Source organism: Lithobates pipiens, unplaced genomic scaffold, assembly GCF_037356315.1.
Source record: "Lithobates pipiens isolate NorthernLeopardFrog02 unplaced genomic scaffold, aLitPip1_a1.2 Scaffold_22, whole genome shotgun sequence".
NCBI lineage: Eukaryota > Metazoa > Chordata > Amphibia > Anura > Ranidae > Lithobates > Lithobates pipiens.
Window position 1 is genome coordinate 21,530,522 of NW_027507784.1, and position 18,727 is coordinate 21,549,248.

The following is an 18,727-nucleotide window of genomic DNA, read 5'->3' on the forward strand; positions in this document are numbered from 1 at the left end:
TACCGGCCAATGCCGATGATGTGTTCTTCTATCTCATGGAGCCCCTGATTTCGCTGCCAAACTTTATGAAGGAGCTTCAATGGGTTGCGGCACTCTCTAACTTTAAAATCAACTATTCTAAATCTGAGATTGTACCAATCGTGCTTCCTTCGGCATTGACAACGAGTCTACAAGCAGCTCCGCCACCTCTGTCACTAAACCTCTTTACACAAGGAAGGGGAAAGGGACTTAGGGATGGAGTTTTCCGGGACACAGCTGGACCATTTGTATGGGCTCACTCACTCTAGCTCCATAGAGCCTAGAACCCAAGAGACAAGATATTGACTTGTACCGGACACCTGCTGCTTTGTCACGGATCTATTCCTCTGTCTGCGATGTGTGGCCACCGTAGAACATTGTTTTACTTGTGGTGGGAGTGTCCTTTGGTCAGGCCATTTTGGGAGGATATTAAAACTCAGCTAAAGTTAATATTGGGCTTGGATATTCTGTTCTCTTCACTGCACTTCCTTTTTCATGTCCCTCCACTACCAGTCAGCCAATACAAGAAAAGCGCCTTGCTGCATCTCCTAAATGTGGCTAGACACTTGCCCCTCGTTTATTTGAAGCGTACACATGTTCCAAGCTGAGAGGAGTGGATACAGAAGGTGCAGGAGATTAAGGAAGCCGAAGAATTGGTGGCAACTTGTAAAGGCACTAAGGAATGGTTTCATTATATATGGGCACTGTGGTCAGAACACACCTCTGATCCAGGGCATGCCTCGTCTAGCCTTAAGGAGGCATTATTGGAACTAGCTGAACCGTCCCTCATCGGACTCACCTGACACTGCACTTTGCCTGATTAGACATTTCCCACAACCTCAGATGAACCATTATTTCTTTAGTACTTCTCCTTTGCAGCAAAGATCATTGGTGTGAGCATCCATCAACATTTTTTCTAATGCAAGCACAGGTATGTGACCTTGGGAGAGGGTTCACCCCCCTCTATACTATTCTTTTTTCATTTTCTTTTTGTTCGAAATATGTTGTTCTGAATAGGTCTGTCACAATTACGATCAATGGGGGCATTTATCGGTTGTATCATCATAAGACATATTCCCTCTAGTCACAACCCCTCCCTCCCCTTCTGGTACTAGGAAGGGGACTTATTTCTGTGTTCTGTTCTGAGTATGCTCGCTCCAGGGTGGGACCTCTGGTTGGGGAAGGTCTGGTGGAGGCCTATTAGGTCCCCCTCCTTCGCCAGAGGCCTGCAGGATGCTGGTCCTGTGCTTGTGGACAGGACGATAACTAATGGAATGTTTTAATGTTCACTTGACAGTGCCTATGCCAGCCCTGGTCGAAATATGTGTTAGCCTTTAGACATGGGCGTCGTCAATAAATTTGTTTTGTTTTGTTCCTTTCCGTTTCGTATTATAATTAATTCGTATTTCGTAATTCATGTTGGAAATTTTGTACGAAATACGAATTTTCGTTAGGTTTGTTAACCTTTCGTAACAATTACAAATGTTTGTTATGAGGAAGTTATCATTATGAGGGGCTCCCACCATTCCTGTACTGTACGGACTTCCTGGGTTTTTAACTTTTAGGTTTGTTAACTTTTCTTAACAATTACAAATGTTCATTAGGAATTTGGATCTGAAATTCATAAACAAAATTTCGTATTTGGCACAGAATTCAGAAGCATAGCAATTCGTTTTTCGGATCATCCCGAATGTACGAATTTACGAAAATTCGTACACATTTTCGATTCGTACGAAACTAATCGCACATGTCTATTTATTACACACATAAAAATAGCGTTTTTGGTTTGTGGTGCTCAGATGCAGTAAACATCCTCTTTAACTTTTCTTTTACCCGCGCCCGAGTTTTATTCCAGAGTGACACCCTCTTGGGTATTTTCTCCCCTATGGTTATGTAGCGCCAGGCTCCTGACTGTGTTTTTCAAAACTTAACTTTAGCTATACTACAGTTTGGTTTGGGTCTATTTGGGTCTATTTACCTAACTCTGACTTCTATGCCAGTCTGACTGGGCTGTGAAATGTTCATACTGTACAATTCAGACTTTTTGATGGACTGGGTCCAACGGTCTTCCCGACTGACTTTTGGTGGAGGTCTTACAGACTTTCTGATAGACATGGGCGCCGTCAATAAATTTGTTTCGTTCTGTTCCGTTTCGATCCGTATTATAATTAATTCGTATTTCGTATTTCGTGTCCGAAATTCCATTTAGTTTCGTACGAAATACAAATTGTCGTTAGGTTCGTTAACGTGTATGAACGTTCTTTATGATAAATTTAAAGGCAAAAATATACCTCAATATGACAGTCGATGCTGATGGAAGTTTGGTTTTAATCCGAAATACGAAATTTCATTAGATGAGATGAGTTGCGGCCAGAAATTTTGCACTGCGCATGTGCGATGCGTTCCAAATGCTTGCACCATGCGTTCCAGAGGATTTCCGACAATGTAGTTCAGTGAAACCATCACGGGAGTGAGGGGAGGTAATCGTGACATTAACTTTAGACAGAGCAGAGAGCGGCGGAGAGAGAGCGGGTAACTGTCGCTCAGGGAGGGGATTACCTCCCCTCACTTCTCTGACATTATCTGACGGTTTCACTGGTCTGCATTGTCGCAAATCATTTGGAACACATGGCGCAACTGTTTGGAACGCATCGCGCATGCGCAGTGCTAAATTTCTGACCGCAACGTCACTTCCGGAGCATTCTATGATGGCTGGGGAGCAAAATATGACACTACACCATGCACCGCTGGTCCAGTTTGCGCCTGCTCCTCCTGGGGCTGCTTATTATGAGGGGCTCCCACCATCCCTGTGCTGACATAAGCATAATGACGACAACTGATCCGAAATTCGTAAACAAAAGTTCGTATTGCGTACAGAATTTGGACGCACGGCAATTTGTATTTCGGATCCTCCCGGACTTCGTACGAAACTAATCGCACATGTCTACTTTCTCAATGAAACTAACTTGGCCACACACGACAGGACTAAGTCCGTTCATTTTGAATGTGATGACATAAACGGGACTAAACAAGGAAGTTCAATAGCCAGTAGCCAATAGCTGCCCTTGTGTCGTATTTGGTCCATCGGACTAGCACACAGACGAATGGTTTTTCCCGATTTTTAGTCCGTTGGATAGATTTGAAACATGTTTTATTACTAGGTCCGTCAGACTTTTGGGGGGAAAAAAAAAGTCCGCTGGAGCCCACACACGATCGAATTGTCCGACGGATTCTGGGCTGCCGGACCAAGTCTGCTGGAAAGTCCGATCGCGTGTACGTGGCATTAGTCCTACCACTCCTTGTACTATATCTGATATTGAATACACATTCTTTCTATATTTAGGAGACACGTTACCATGTTACCATTGTATCAGATTCTTAACATTGCTTACTAACTGTTATCAGCCACAGGAATGTGAATAGACTAGTCTCCTAATGACCCTCTTTCCTGTAATTGTCATCCCTTCTGTAGCTGTGCTATGCATAACTTTATATCTATCTCAAGGTAAAATTGTAGATTTAAAATAAAGACATCATGTTGCTGGTTACTCTGTACATTATGCCTGTCCTTTTCCTATTTAAAAAAATACAGGAAGGCGCTGTTTAAAATTGTAACCCTTTGTTAGGACATGTAGTGTTCAAATCTAGTTTACTCAGGGCTCGAGTCCTGCGGGAACGTGTGGGAACGGCGTCCCTGCACTTTTTTCACAGCAGGAACGCCGTTCCCTTTGCAGGACCAGAGCCGCCAGAGGCTCTAGCACAGTCTGCTAGCTGCGTTTTCTTCACAGAGCTGACATTGGAAGAGCAGCACAGTGATGCACGGAGGGCAGGGGCTGGCTCAGTTAACTGATTGGTTAATAGAACTGCTCTGCATTCTATCAACCAATCAGTTAACTGGGGCAGGTCCCACCCTCTGTCCATCCCTTTGCTGCACTTCCGATGTCATCTGCTGTGTCCTGTGTAAGGTAAGACAGGGAAGAGGGCACTGTTATGAAGGATGGAGGGGGAAAGTATCAGAAACTGAAAGGAATGAGGAGAGGTGATATAAAAGGGAGGCAGGGCAGGAATGTGAAGGGGGGTTCTACAAAGGGGATGAGGACAGGAATGTAAAGGAGGTGCCATAAAGGGGCTGAGGACAGGTTTAAATGTTAAAACTAGCTACTTGGTCATCTTCCGTACTATGTCGCATTCGCAGTCTGATCATCTCCTGTAGTATGTCGCATTCGCAGTCTGATCATCTCCTGTAGTATGTCGCATTCACAGTCTGGTCATCTCCTGTAGTCGCATTCGCAGTCTGGTCATCTCCTGTAGTCGCATTCGCAGTCTGGTCATCTCCTGTAGTCGCATTCACAGTCTGGTCATCTCCTGTAGTCGCATTCGCAGTCTGGTCATCTCCTGTAGTCGCATTCGCAGTCTGGTCATCTCCTGTAGTCGCATTCACAGTCTGGTCATCTCCTGTAGTCGCATTCGCAGTCTGGTCATCTCCTGTAGTCGCATTCGCAGTCTGGTCATCTCCTGTAGTCGCATTCGCAGTCTGGTTATCTCCTGTAGTCGCATTCGCAGTCTGATCATCTCCTGTAGTCGCATTCGCAGTCTGATCATCTCCTGTAGTCGCATTCGCAGTCTGATCATCTCCTGTAGTCTCATTCCCGGTCTGGTCATCTCCTGTACTATGTCGCATTCGCAGTCTGGTCATCTCCTGTAGTCGCATTCGCAGTCTGATCATCTCCTGTAGTCGCATTCGCAGTCTGATCATCTCCTGTAGTCGCATTCGCGGTCTGGTCATCTCCTGTACTATGTCGCATTCGCAGTCTGGTCATCTCCTGTAGTCGCATTCGCAGTCTGATCATCTCCTGTAGTCGCATTCGCAGTCTGATCATCTCCTGTAGTCGCATTCGCAGTCTGGTCATCTCCTGTAGTCGCATTCGCAGTCTGATCATCTCCTGTAGTCGCATTCGCAGTCTGATCATCTCCTGTAGTCTCATTCCCGGTCTGGTCATCTCCTGTACTATGTCGCATTCGCAGTCTGGTCATCTCCTGTAGTCGAATTCGCAGTCTGATCATCTCCTGTAGTCACATTCGCAGTCTGGTCATCTCCTGTAGTCGCATTCGCGGTCTGGTCATCTCCTGTACTATGTCGCATTCGCAGTCTGGTCATCTCCTGTAGTCGCATTCGCAGTCTGGTCATCTCCTGTAGTCGCATTCGCAGTCTGGTCATCTCCTGTAGTCGCATTCGCAGTCTGGTCATCTCCTGTAGTCGCATTCGCAAACTGATCATCTCCTGTAGTCGCATTCGCAGTCTGATCATCTCCTGTAGTCTCATTCCCGGTCTGGTCATCTCCTGTACTATGTCGCATTCGCAGTCTGGTCATCTCCTGTAGTCGCATTCGCAGTCTGATCATCTCCTGTAGTCGCATTCGCAGTCTGATCATCTCCTGTAGTCGCATTCGCGGTCTGGTCATCTCCTGTAGTCTCATTCCCGGTCTGGTCATCTCCTGCACTATGTCGCATTCGCAGTCTGGTCATCTCCTGTAGTCACATTCGCAGTCTGGTCATCTCCTGTAGTCGCATTCGCAGTCTGGTCATCTCCTGTAGTCGCATTCACAGTCTGATCATCTCCTGTAGTCGCATTCGCAGTCTGATCATCTCCTGTAGTCGCATTCGCAGTCTGATCATCTCCTGTAGTCGCATTCGCACTCTGGTCATCTCCTGTAGTCGCATTCGCACTCTGGTCATCTCCTGTAGTCGCATTCGCAGTTTGATCATCTCCTGTAGTCGCATTCGCGGTCTGGTCATCTCCTGTAGTCTCATTCCCGGTCTGGTCATCTCCTGTACTATGTCGCATTCGCAGTCTGGTCATCTCCTGTAGTCGCATTCGCAGTTTGGTCATCTCCTGTAGTCGCATTCGCAGTCTGGTCATCTCCTGTAGTCACATTCGCAGTCTGGTCATCTCCTGTAGTCGCATTCGCAGTTTGGTCATCTCCTGTAGTCGCATTCGCAGTCTGGTCATCTCCTGTAGTCACATTCGCAGTCTGGTCATCTCTTGTAGCATGTCGCATTTGTAGTCACTGTATTTTATGTGAAATATATATATGCATATGAGCGTATCTTTTTTTTTTTTTTTTTTTTGGTGGGGAAGTGGATCTTGGGTGGGAGTTCCCACATTTTTTTCCCCAGGACTTGACCCCTGAGTTTACTGATCGTAATCAAGGACTGCAAACACAGTACAGACAGGCGTAATTATGTTTAATTATTATTTTAATAAATACCGTATTTATCGGCGTATAACACACTTTTTACCCCTGAAAATAGAGGGCAAATCATGTGTGCGTGTTAAACGCTGATATTGGGTCACATACAGTCCCACCTCCTGGACTGGCTCCTAGAATACACATCACATGTCCCATTATTGGACCAGTGTTTTGTCTCTCATAGGAGCCAGTCCAGGAGGTGGGACTGTGTTTGACTGCGAGCAGCGAGTAAAACAATAGATCCCTCTGTGTAATCTGGCACTGATCAGGCTGGATTAATCGGCAATGGCGAGGCTGCAGATGGGCACTGATCAGGGTGCATTAATGGACAATGGTGAGGCTGCAGATGGGCACTGATCAGGCTGCAATGATGGCCAATGGCGAGGCTACAGATGGGTACTGATCAGGCTGTATTAATGGGCAATGGTGAGGCTGCAGATGGGCACTGATCAGGCTGCAATGATGGCCAATGGCGAGGCTGCAGATGGGTACTGATCAGGCTGCATTAATTGGCAATGGCAAGGCTGCAGATGGGCACTGATCAGGCTGCAATGATGGGCAATGGCGAGGCTGCAGATGAGCACTGATCAGGCTGCATTAATGGGCAATGGGGAGGCTGCAGATGGGGACTGATCAAGCTGTATTAATGGGCAATGGAGAGGCTGCAGATGGGCACTGATCAGGCTGAAATAATGGACCATGGCGAGACTGCAGATGGGCACAGATCAGGCTGCAATGATGGGCAATGGCGAGGTTGCAGATGAGCACTGATCAGGCTGCATTATTGGGCTATGGTGAGGCTGCAGATGGGGACTGATCAGGCTGCATTAATGGGCAATGGAGAGGCTGCAGATGGGCACTGATCAGGCTAAAATGATGGACCATGGCGAGACTGCAGATGGGCACAGATCAGGCTGCAATGATGGGCAATGGCGAGGTTGCAGATGAGCACTGATCAGACTGCATTAATGGGCAATGGTGAGGCGGCAGATGGGGACTGATCAGGCTGCATTAATGGGCAATGGAGAGGCTGCAGATGGGCTCTGATCAGGCTGAAATGATGGACCATGGCGAGACTGCAGATGGATACAGATCAGTCTGCTATGATGGGCAATGGCGAGGTTGCAGATGAGCACTGATCAGGCTGCATTATTGGGCTATGGTGAGGCTGCAGATGGGGACTGATCAGGCTGCATTAATGGGCAATGGAGAGGCTGCAGATGGGCACTGATCAGGCTAAAATGATGGACCATGGCGAGACTGCAGATGGGCACAGATCAGGCTGCAATGATGGGCAATGGCGAGGTTGCAGATGAGCACTGATCAGGCTGCATTATTGGGCTATGGTGAGGCTGCAGATGGGGACTGATCAGGCTGCATTAATGGGCAATGGAGAGGCTGCAGATGGGCACTGATCAGGCTAAAATGATGGACCATGGCGAGACTGCAGATGGGCACAGATCAGGCTGCAATGATGGGCAATGGCGAGGTTGCAGATGAGCACTGATCAGACTGCATTAATGGGCAATGGTGAGGCGGCAGATGGGGACTGATCAGGCTGCATTAATGGGCAATGGAGAGGCTGCAGATGGGCACTGATAAGGCTGAAATGATGGATCATGGCGAGACTGCAGATGGATACAGATCAGTCTGCTATGATGGGCAATGGCGAGGTTGCAGATGAGCACTGATCAGGCTGCATTACTGGGCAGTGGCGAGGCTGCAGATGGGAAAAAAAGAAAAGAAGGAGGGCACACCAACCTAGTGCATTACCATTAGTAAAGCTTTATTCAATTAGAAAACAGCAAAGTTGACCATTGCCCGTTTAGGCTCTGAAGAAAGGTGTTCTCCCCTGAAACGTCAACCATCTTGAGGTATCCTTTGATCCACTCGACGTCAGGTCCTCGCTTTTCGATGTTCAGAATAGTGGATTTTGCTTTATTGATTATGCCTTCTATCAATACTCGTTTGTGAGTATACACTTTGCTGTTTTTTAATTGAATAAAGCTTTACTAGTGGTAATGCACTAGGTCGGTGCGCCCTCCTTTTCTTTTCTTTTTTCCTTTAGTGTACGAATGCCCATTATTCAGAGGAGGGCCGCAAGACGTCAGGCATTACTATATGAAGCTGGTCACACCACGCATGGAGGAACTAGACAGTAGAGCGCAGGAGAAATTCTTTTTGAGGCTGCAGATGGGCACTGATCAGGCTTCATTAATAGGCAATGGAGAGGCTGCAGATGGACACTGATCAGGCTGCATTAATAGGCAATGGAAAGGCTGCAGATGAGCACTGATCAGGCTACATTAATGAGCAATGGAGAGGCTGCAGATGGACACTGATCAGGCAGCATTAATGGGCAATGGAGAGGCTGCAGATGGACACTGATCAGGCTGCATTAATAGGCAATGAAAAGGCTGCAGATGAGCACTGATCAGGCTACATTAATGAGCAATGGAGAGACTGCAGATGGACACTGATCAGTCAGCATTAATGGGCAATGGAGAGGCTGCAGATGGACACTGATCAGGCTGTATTAATAGGCAATGGAAAGGCTGCAGGTGAGCACTGATCAGGCTACATTAATAGGCAATGGAAAGGCTGCAGATGAGCACTGATCAGGCTACATTAATGAGCAATGGAGAGGCTGCAGATGGACACTGATCAGGCAGCATTAATGGGCAATGGAGAGGCTGCAGATGGACACTGATCAGGCTGCATTAATAAGCAATGGAAAGGCTGCAGATGGGCACTGATCAGGCTACATTAATGGGCAATGGAGAGGCTGCATTGATGAGCACTGACCCTTATTTTGCTTCAAAGTTCTTTATTTAAAATGAAGGTGCGTGTTATACACCAATAAATACGGTATTATGTATTCGTTTAATTGTTGTGTACATTTTTAATTATTATGTTTATCATTAGCATTGCAACAATATCGGTATTGGTATCGGTTGTGCAAATGCTCCAATACTAAAACTGATACCATAAGATCCGGTTCACATATATGCGATCGAAAAGAAAGTATTTAGGAACACCCCACGTGTGCCCCTGACACAGGATTGAATGGACTATCCCAGTACCCAAGTATAACAATGAAATAATAAAAATAGTAAACTTGTCCATAGAACTAAAGTGTAACAATTTAAAAACTGGACAAAACATTATTTTCAAGCTGTTGTTTGTTAATGGAATGTAGGTACTCTTTGGAAGTATGTTGAATCCTTTGCATGTTTTGCGGTAAGAACCGCTTCTTCAGGAGGAATTACACAATTCATCTTTAACAATGCAGTACAAAAAACAATGAAATGATGAATAAACAAAACGGTATATGAGGGAGAGAGAAAAAAAAGGGGGAGGGGGATTTGGTTGCTTACCCAAAAGAGCAAGCAAACAGGAGCAGCAAGAATAAGGGATGCCTAAGGGAACCCCCATCCCCCCCCCCTCAGCGGGCAGAGGGGCCACTAAAGCAGACAAACGTGACCAGGTCATGAAAATAAATATAAGGTATAATAATCGAAATAATGTATTTTCTTTGGCCGAACAGGTTAAGGTAATAATGACCCGAGTACCATAAGGGAATGGATAGAAAAGAAAAAGGGGGGGGGGGGGGAGGGGAGAAGTGGGAAAGGAAAAACAAGAGATAAAGAAGTAAAGGTAAGGTGGAGACATGGGGGAGATAATGAAGGAAAAGGGAGGAGGGGGGAAGGGGGAACAAGGCAAGGAAAGGACGATGGGAAAAACAGATGGGTAGAAAAGAAGGAAGGAGAGGTGAGGAAAAAAGAAAAGGAGGGGAAAAAAAGAGGATAAGGGGAGGGGAGGAGAGAAAAAAGAAAAAGGGGAGAACAGGGTGACGGAAAAGAAGGAGAAAAAAAAAAGAAAAAGGGGTGAAAATTGAGGAGAGGGAATAGAAGGAGGGGGAGTGTCCAATCACAGCTGATCACAGGTAAATAAATGCCGGTTATCAGCATTTCCTTTGCTCAGCGCGGTCACTGTCTGAGGAAAGGAAAGCCAATAATCAGCTATACTGTTACAGGGGACATTTACACTGAAAATCTGGGTATCAGTGCAGCCCTGTCAGTGCCAATCAGTGCCCATTAGTGCTGCTTATCAGTGCAGCCTCATTTAGTGCCTCTTCATCAGTGCCCATTAGTGCAGCTTATTAGTGCCCATCAGTGCCGCCTCATCAGTGCCCATCAATGCAGCTTATCAGTGCCGCCTCATCAATGCCCATCAGTGCAGCCTCATCAGTGCCCATCAGTGCCGCCTCATCAATGCCCATCAGTGCAGCCTCATCAGTGCTCATCAGTGCAGCCTCATCAGTGCCCATCACTGCAGCTTATCAGTGCCCATCAGTACCGCCCCATCAGTGCCCATCACTGCAGCTTATCAGTGCCGCCTCATCAGTGCAGCCTAATCAGTGCCCATCAGTGCAGCCTCATCAGTGCCCATCAGTGCAGCCTCATTAGTACCCATCAGTTCAACCTCATCAATGCCCATCAGTGCAGCCTCATCAGTGCTCATCAGTACAGCCTCATCAGTGCCCATCACTGCAGCTTATCAGTGCCCATCAGTGCCGCCTCATCAGTGCCCATCACTGCAGCTTATCAGTGCCCATCAGTGCTGCCTCATCAGTGCAGCCTCATCAGTGCCCATCAGTGCAGCCTCATCAGTGCCCATCAGTGCAGCCTCATCAGTACCCATCAGTTCAGCCTCATCAGTGCCCATCAGTGCAGCCTCATCAGTGCCCATCAGTGCTACCTCATTAGTACCCATCAGTGCAGCCTCATCAGTGCCCATCAGTGCTGCCTCATCGCCGCACATCAGTGAAGAAGAAAAATTACTTATTTGCAAAATGTTATAACAGAAATTAAGAAAAAGAAAAATGTTGATCTTTTTTCATCTGTTTAGCAAGAAATAAAAAAAAATAAACAGTGGTGACTAAATACCACCAAAAGAAACTCTATCTGTCTCAAAAAAAAGGATAAAATTGTCATATATGTGCAGTGTTGCATGACCGCACAATTTTCATGCAAAGCTGAAAATTGACCTGGGCAGGATGGGGGTGACCAGGAGACAAGTGGTTAAACAGATTTCCTCTCACTTCCAGTTGTGTATACAGGACGGAAAGTCAAGAGAATTTTTCCCAATGGGCCACAAAGGTTACAGGGGTTACACTCCCTACTCCATTAAAACTGATAAAAAAAATGGACTTAGATACATATCTTCTTGGACTAACTTTAAAGGTCATAGAAAAGGTGCACTTTAAAGTTGTGGTTCAAGGACTAGATTGAAATTGAAGATTGTCACTAAAATGACATATCTTCCTTCGATTTACCAACACAGTGAGGGCCCAACAGATTGTATATAAATGAAATGAACAGTTGAGGTTGCCCTCATAGTACATGGCTGATGATAAATCTAAGTGAGATTGTACAATCAGTTTGTAAGGTGTGTTTGCAGCCAGGGGTCATGATAGTGTTATCTCACATTATATGAAAGCATACATTATAGTACTTGGCATGATTATTTCATTATTGTGACTGAAACTAACTTCCTCAAATACTACAGTGTTACACTCTAAGGAATAATAATAATAATAATAATAATAATAATGATAATAATAGTAATATTATACCTATTTTTAGTTTTTGTATCTATTTTCCAGAGAAACACATCCCTTTCAAGATTTAATTAGAACTCAATAAAGTTTGAAGTCCGAAGGTAAAGCATCAGTTTTTCACAAGGCAAATATTTAACTCTAGAAGAGATGGATACAGAAGCGGGAACTAAAATTAATCTAATGAGACAACGTATGGACCAAAGCTATCGTAAGTTCAGTATTGTTTTAGCTTTCATTTCTGTTACTACAGATCCAATCGCTTGCATTAGCAACAGAAATGTCATACACCAAGACACAAAATATTCTACCTTTATTAAAATATCCCCAGGAGAAAATTCTATTCTGACATGTTTCGAGCTAGGCACAGCTTTTTCTCAAAGCTTTCTTTAGGAAAAAATAAATACGGGAGGTTATTTACGGAAGGCAAATCCACTTTGCACTGCAAGTGCGCTTGGAAATGCAGTCGCTCTAAATCTAAGGGGTAGATATAAAATGAGGGGAAGCTCTGCTAATTTTATCATCCAATCATGTGCAAGCTAAAATGCTGTTTTTTTTATTTTCCTTGCATGTCCCCCTCGGATCTACAGTGACTTTACTTCCAAGTGCACTTGTAGTGCAAAGTGGATTTTCCTTCAGTAAATAACCTCCTATGTGTAGCGCAAAACATGTCAGAATAAACTAAAATACATACTAGCATTTCACATCTACAAGGAATCACTTTTCTTTGAATTCCACCCAAAAACCACAGGGAAATGGAAGGGCGAGGAGGACCCATCCTTTCCTTTCTCTTTCCTTTCCTTTCCCTTTCCCTTTCCCTTTTCCTTTCACTTTCCCTTTTCCTTTCCTTTCCTTTCTCTTTCCTTTTCCTTTCCTTTCTCTTTCCCCTTCCTTTCTCTTTCCCTTTCCTTTCTCTTTCCCTTTCCCTTTCCCTTTCCTTTCCTTTCTCTTTCATTTTCCTTTCCTTTCTCTTTCCCTTTCCTTTCTCTTTCCCTTTCCTTTCTTTTCCTTTCTCGTTCCCTTTTCTTTCCTTTCCTTTCCTCTTTCATTTCCTTTCCTTTCTCTTTCCTTTTCCTTTCCTTTCTCTTTCCCCTTCCTTTCTCTTTCCCTTTCCTTTCTCTTTCCCTTTCCTTTCCTTTCTCTTTCATTTTCCTTTCCTTTCTCTTTCCCTTTCCTTTCTCTTTCCCTTTCCTTTCTCTTCCCCTTTCCTTTCTTTTCCTTTCCTTTCTCGTTCCCTTTTCTTTCCTTTCCTTTCCTCTTTCATTTCCTTTCCTTTCTCTTTCCTTTCCCTTTCCTTTTCCTTTCCCTTTCCTTTTCCTTTCCCTTTCCTTTTCCTTTCCTTTCTCTTTCCCTTTCCTTTCCTTTCCTTTCTTGTTCCCTTTTCTTTCCTTTCCTTTCCTTTCTCTTTCCTTTCCTTTCCTTTCTCTTTCCTTTCTCTTTCCTTTCTCTTTCCTTTCCCTTTCCTTTGCTTTCCTTTCCTTTCCTTTCCTTTCCTTTCCTTCTTTCTTTCTTTCTTCCTTAGTAGCAAAAAAATAAATAAATGCTTGATGCTGCTAAATGCTAGACGCATTTGTGTATATCAAGAGCCAAAACAAATTTAAATTCTGGCCAATTAAGTAAATAAAGGTCCAAACACTCCTAAACTAAACTGGTTTGACAAATGCAGCTTAGGCCCCTTTCACACTTGCGCAACTTGCCCTGCGACTTGGGACTGCAAATTCGCTTGACAAGTCGTACCCCATGATCTCCAATTAGTTCCAATTATATCTGTGCGACTTCATGTCGCAGTAACTTCAAAGTAGTCCCTGCGCTACTTTGGTCCAAATTTGACGCAACGTGAGGTCCATAGACCCAAAGGTTACACAGGCGTTGCTTCAAGTCACATCAAAATTAAAAACCTTTTTCTTGTATTCTGTTGTCAGTGGAGAACCCTGCTAACAGCAGATAAATCCTGGTTGTTAAAGTGGAGGTTTAAACACAAATTGAACCTCTGCATTTCGGAACCCCCCCCTCCGGTGGCACCTTTCAGGGGGGAGGGGGGTGCAGATACCTGTCTAAGCCCTTGTACACACGGTCGGACATTCAGACGGAAAATGTCCGATCGGACCGTGTTGTCGGATAATCCAATCGTGTGTGGGCTCCATCAGACTGTTTCTGTCGGAATATCCAACGGACCAAGTTTTCCAGCTTGGCTATAAAACTTTCCATCATGATCCGATCGGACCTTGTCCGATCATGTGTAGAGAATTCCGATCGGACAAAGTGCCACGCATGCTCAGATCAGATTCCTACACCAAAGCTATTAGCTACTAGCCTGAACGTAGTCCCGTCGTAATGAAATAGCGTCATCACGTTCTGAACGATCGGATTTTCCGACAACTTTGTCCGACCGTGTGTATGCAACAGTTTCGGACAAAATCCGTCGGAACAAAATCCGATGGATTTGGTTGTCGGGAATTGTCCCACCGTGTGTACAAGGGCTAAGACAGGTATTTGCACTCACTTCAGGGCATAGACACCCACGGGAGTCTATGCCTCTTCCCGTCCCCCCGCACTGTCTGCTGGGACACACATGGGTCCCAGAGACCGCAGGGACCATTCGGATTGCGCTGCGTGACTCGCGCCTGCGCAGTAGGGAACCAGGAAGTGAAGCTGCAAGGCTTCATTTAATGATTCCCTAACCAAAGATGGTGGTGGCAGCATCCGAGAACCGAGGGACGGTTCAATCTTGGGTGCCGATGTTGCTGGACCCTGGGACAGGTAATGTCCTTATTTTAAAAGTCAGCAGCTGCAGGAGCTAAGGACACGGCGGCCGTCTGCTCCTTAATAACCATGATATTTACTGGTTGTTAAGGACAATGGCTGTCCTGGTTCCTTAACAACCAGCTAAGATTAAAAAGATCCCTTAACGATCACGTGCCTCGAGTGGGTGCGTGGGTATGAACAGTTGTGGAGACCATGGGATGACCATTATCTTCCAGTGGACTTTGATGAAACCTTACTCTCCCCCTAACAACCTGCACATGTCCTCGGAACTCGGGGGCCCTTTTCCACCTTTTCCCAACTCTCACCCTTCATTTCCCTCCCACCTTCTTTACCCCTTTCCCTAGCCTTCCCCCCTTCTTTTCTGTTCTATGAGGCTTTCTCCTCTTTTTCTCTCTACTGACTGCGAGTTTCCTCTGGTACTGGTTACCCGCCCTAATGGATGCTTACTGAGGTAACATCATCCACGTTGTTTCACCATCATCCACGTTGTTTCACCATCATCCACGTAGTTTCACCAACATGAGACCCTGTAACTATAATGGTGCCCTCTGCTCTCCTCCATATTATATTACTTAAAGTGGAAGTAAACCCATCGATTTAAACAGTTTCAAAAAACGGCATGCCAGAAATGCTATCTGCACATTGGCTGTGCTCTCAACCAAACTGTCAAACCATCCAATGGCTGGTGTCATAACGGATCACATGTGCAGCACCGTGGCAGCTGAAGATTAAACAGAGGCAAAGATGGCAGCTTCCGTGGATGAAAACGATAGGGAAGTTTACTTCCACTTTAACATGAACACTGTATCCTTTTTACACAGTCCTGCACCTCTTGGATCCAATAGCTATAGTCACAGGAGGTCCCACATCAAGAATGGGCATTAATAGGGCTTGTAAATTTATGTTTCTACTGCGATTATGTGATTTACATGGCAATTAGAAGAAAAAAAACTGTGGTTAATATATATCTAACTCGGCTTTTACAATACCTCCTAGCATATCAGGGTCTGTGTCCCTGTTGTCAGATGTGCCGTTAGGCATTTTCCTTATTTTATGCATTGCTTCTTTGGCTGTACTTCTTGTACTTGCATTGTCGCAATAAAATGTTGGAACTATCGCATGCCCGGACCACTACTTGTTTACCACATGCATTTGTTTATTTCCTTTAGCAAATTAACTTTAATGCCGTTTTATGCAGTATTTACCAAGTGATTTTGCTTTTTTTTTTTTTGGTAAATACTGCATAAAGGGATAGTGAATTGACATTTTTAGCATCACATGTAATATTTGGTGGGAAAAAAGTGACAGAACACCTAAATACCGCATGTGATCTGCTTTGGCGAATGGAGCCCAATGAATTTACTATCCCCAATAAGCAGACACCTGTATTTACTATGTACCCCAATCTACTTCTCTACGGCATTTTACGTCCCGTCCTTGATCTATCTCATTCTTATTGCTGTCTTTTTTGTTCTGTTTAGTCGAAAAGAAGAAAGGAAAGTCATCGGTAAGCAAGTTTTCCGTATTTTCATTTTAATAATTCAAATGCTTGTTATGCATTATTTAGTTTATAATTTTATGTACAGTGTTTTCAAAGAGTTGAATCCAGCATGTCTACAGTATAAGGTTTCCATTAGGGCGTATGTATTGAAAAAAATAAGTCTTATTCAGCTTTTTTACCAGCCAGGTCATTAAGCCAAAAGATAATTTATAAGGTTAGGTATTGATGTTAGATGAGAAGACTTGGCTTACCACTGGGTTTGAATTCATCCCAAAGTCATTCAATAGGTTTGAGATCAGGGCTCTGTGTAGGCCATTCCAGTTCCTCCATGCCACACTGGTCAAACCATGCCTTTATGGAGCTGGCTTGGTACAGCCATGCTGGAACAGAAAATGATTTTCACCAAACTGTTTTACACAAGGTTGGAAGAACAACCTGTGTTCAAATGTAATTCAAATAATTGTTATGCATTATTTAGTTTATAGAAAAAATATATATAGAGCCGCTCTAAGTGCACTCTAACAGATTAAAGTGACGGTATAAATACAATATGAAGACAGTGTTATTCTACCCCCAGCCAATGGGGAAATAAGCAATATAGATGTTCTTCCCAGCCACACCCTTAAGTGGGCAGGTCCCAATTTAGTGTACAAAAATTGTATAAATCATATATCAGGTGATCACATCTAAAAAAACCTGTGAACTAAAAATTCTCCAAATAAACACAAAATATTGAACAAATAAAAAAAGAATGAAAAAAACAGTCCAGTCCTTAAAGGATTAGATACAAGCAAAGTCCTCTGTGCACAAAAAGTGTTCAATCCACCACCATGTATCTGAAGTCACTTCTTACCAGAACTTCATGATCCCCAACTACAGAGGATCACAGTGAGCATGTAAATATAAGGTTGTCCCCCCACTCCAAAGGAATCCTTCCTGTTCACCTTTACATCACCTTCTCCATATACAAATGGCTGGATGCGTTTTTCATAGGATACTTCTCACAAATTTGGAAGTCTCAAAGGCGTACACCATGGAAAAAGAAAAAGGGAATATCATTGAAGATTCAAAGCCTTAAATCTGTTGCGCCGGCCGGACGCACACGGACAAACCCATCCTGCCTGGACACTGAACACGAGGTGATGTTTAGCGTGACGCTGAGCCCTACGCTTTTCGCAACAAAATTGCATCATCAAGGGGCACGAGCGGCACGCCAAAACATCTCCTTTGTAGTGGCATTATAAAAGGAGATGTTTTGGCATGCCGCTCGTGCCCCTGGATGATGCAATTTTGTTGCGAAACGCGTAGGGCTGAGCGTCACGCTAAACATCACCTCGTGTTCAGTGTCCAGGCAGGACGGGTTTGTCCATGTGCGTCCGGCCGGCGCGACGGATTTATGGCTTTGAAACTTCAATGATATTCCCTTTTTCTTTTTCCATGGTGTACGCCTTTGAGCCTTCCAAATTTGTGAGAAGTATCCTATGAAAAACGCATCCAGCCATTCGTATATGGAGAGGGTGATGTAAAGGTGAACAGGAAGGATTCCTTTGGAGTGGGGGACAACCTTATATTTACATGCTCACTGTGATCCTCTGTAGTTGGGGATCATGAAGTTCCGGTAAGAAGTGACTTCAGATACATGGTGGTGGATTGAACACTTTTTGTGCACAGAGGACTTTGCTTGTATCTAATCCTTTAAGGACTGGACTGTTTTTTTCATTCTTTTTTTATTTGTTCAATATTTTGTGGTTATTTGGAGAATTTTTAGTTCACGGGTGTCTTTAGATGTGATCACCTGATATATGATTTATACAATTTTTGTACACTAAATTGGGGCCTGCCCACTTAAGGGTATGGCTGGGAAGAACATCTATATTGCTTATTTCCCCATTGGCTGGGGGTAGAATAACACTGTCTTCATATTGTTTTTATACCGTCACTTTAATCTGTTAGAGTGCACTTAGCGCGGCTCTATATATATATTTTCTCTAATTGTTTTTCTGTAATATGTGATACAGCTGAGCCACAGCTGATTGCAGTCATTTGAAAGTCATTTGGTATATATTGTTCACTTAACTTAGCACAGTTTTCACCTTTTTTCTTTTTCTTATTATTTAGTTTATAATTTTATGTACAGTGTTTCCACCCAGCTCACCACTGGGTTTGAATTCATCCCAAAGTCATTCAATAGGGTTGAGATCAGGGCTCTGTGTAGGCCATTCCAGTTCCTCCATGGCACACTGGTCAAACCATGCCTTTATGGAGCTGGCTTGGTACAGCCATACTGGAACAGAAAATGATTTTCACCAAACTGTTTTCCACAAGGTTGGAAGAACATAATTCTCTACAATGTCTTTTGTATGGTGTAGCATCAACCGTACCCTTCAATAAAAACACCTGACCTCAATCATTTAGAGAGTGTCCATATACACTCACCTGCCACTTTATTGGATACACCTTGCTAGTACGGGGCTGGACCTCCTTTTTGGCCTTCAGAACTGCCATTCTTCGTGGCATAGATTGAAACAAGGTAGTGGAAACGTTCCTCAGAGATTTTGGTCCACGTTGACA

At 44.3% G+C, this 18,727-nt stretch overlaps 1 protein-coding gene across 1 annotated transcript in view; it reads left to right on the top strand.

Annotated features, from left to right (window-relative positions):
- Positions 1-18,727, top strand: part of LOC143923386 (uncharacterized) — an 88,149-nt gene that overhangs the window by 20,369 nt on the left and 49,053 nt on the right. The window contains exons 2-3 of the mRNA XM_077447011.1: positions 11,938-12,100; positions 16,137-16,162. Of these exons, the coding sequence (XP_077303137.1) occupies positions 12,040-12,100; positions 16,137-16,162 (87 nt within the window). The 5' untranslated portion in view covers positions 11,938-12,039. The remainder of the gene's footprint in view (positions 1-11,937; positions 12,101-16,136; positions 16,163-18,727) is intronic.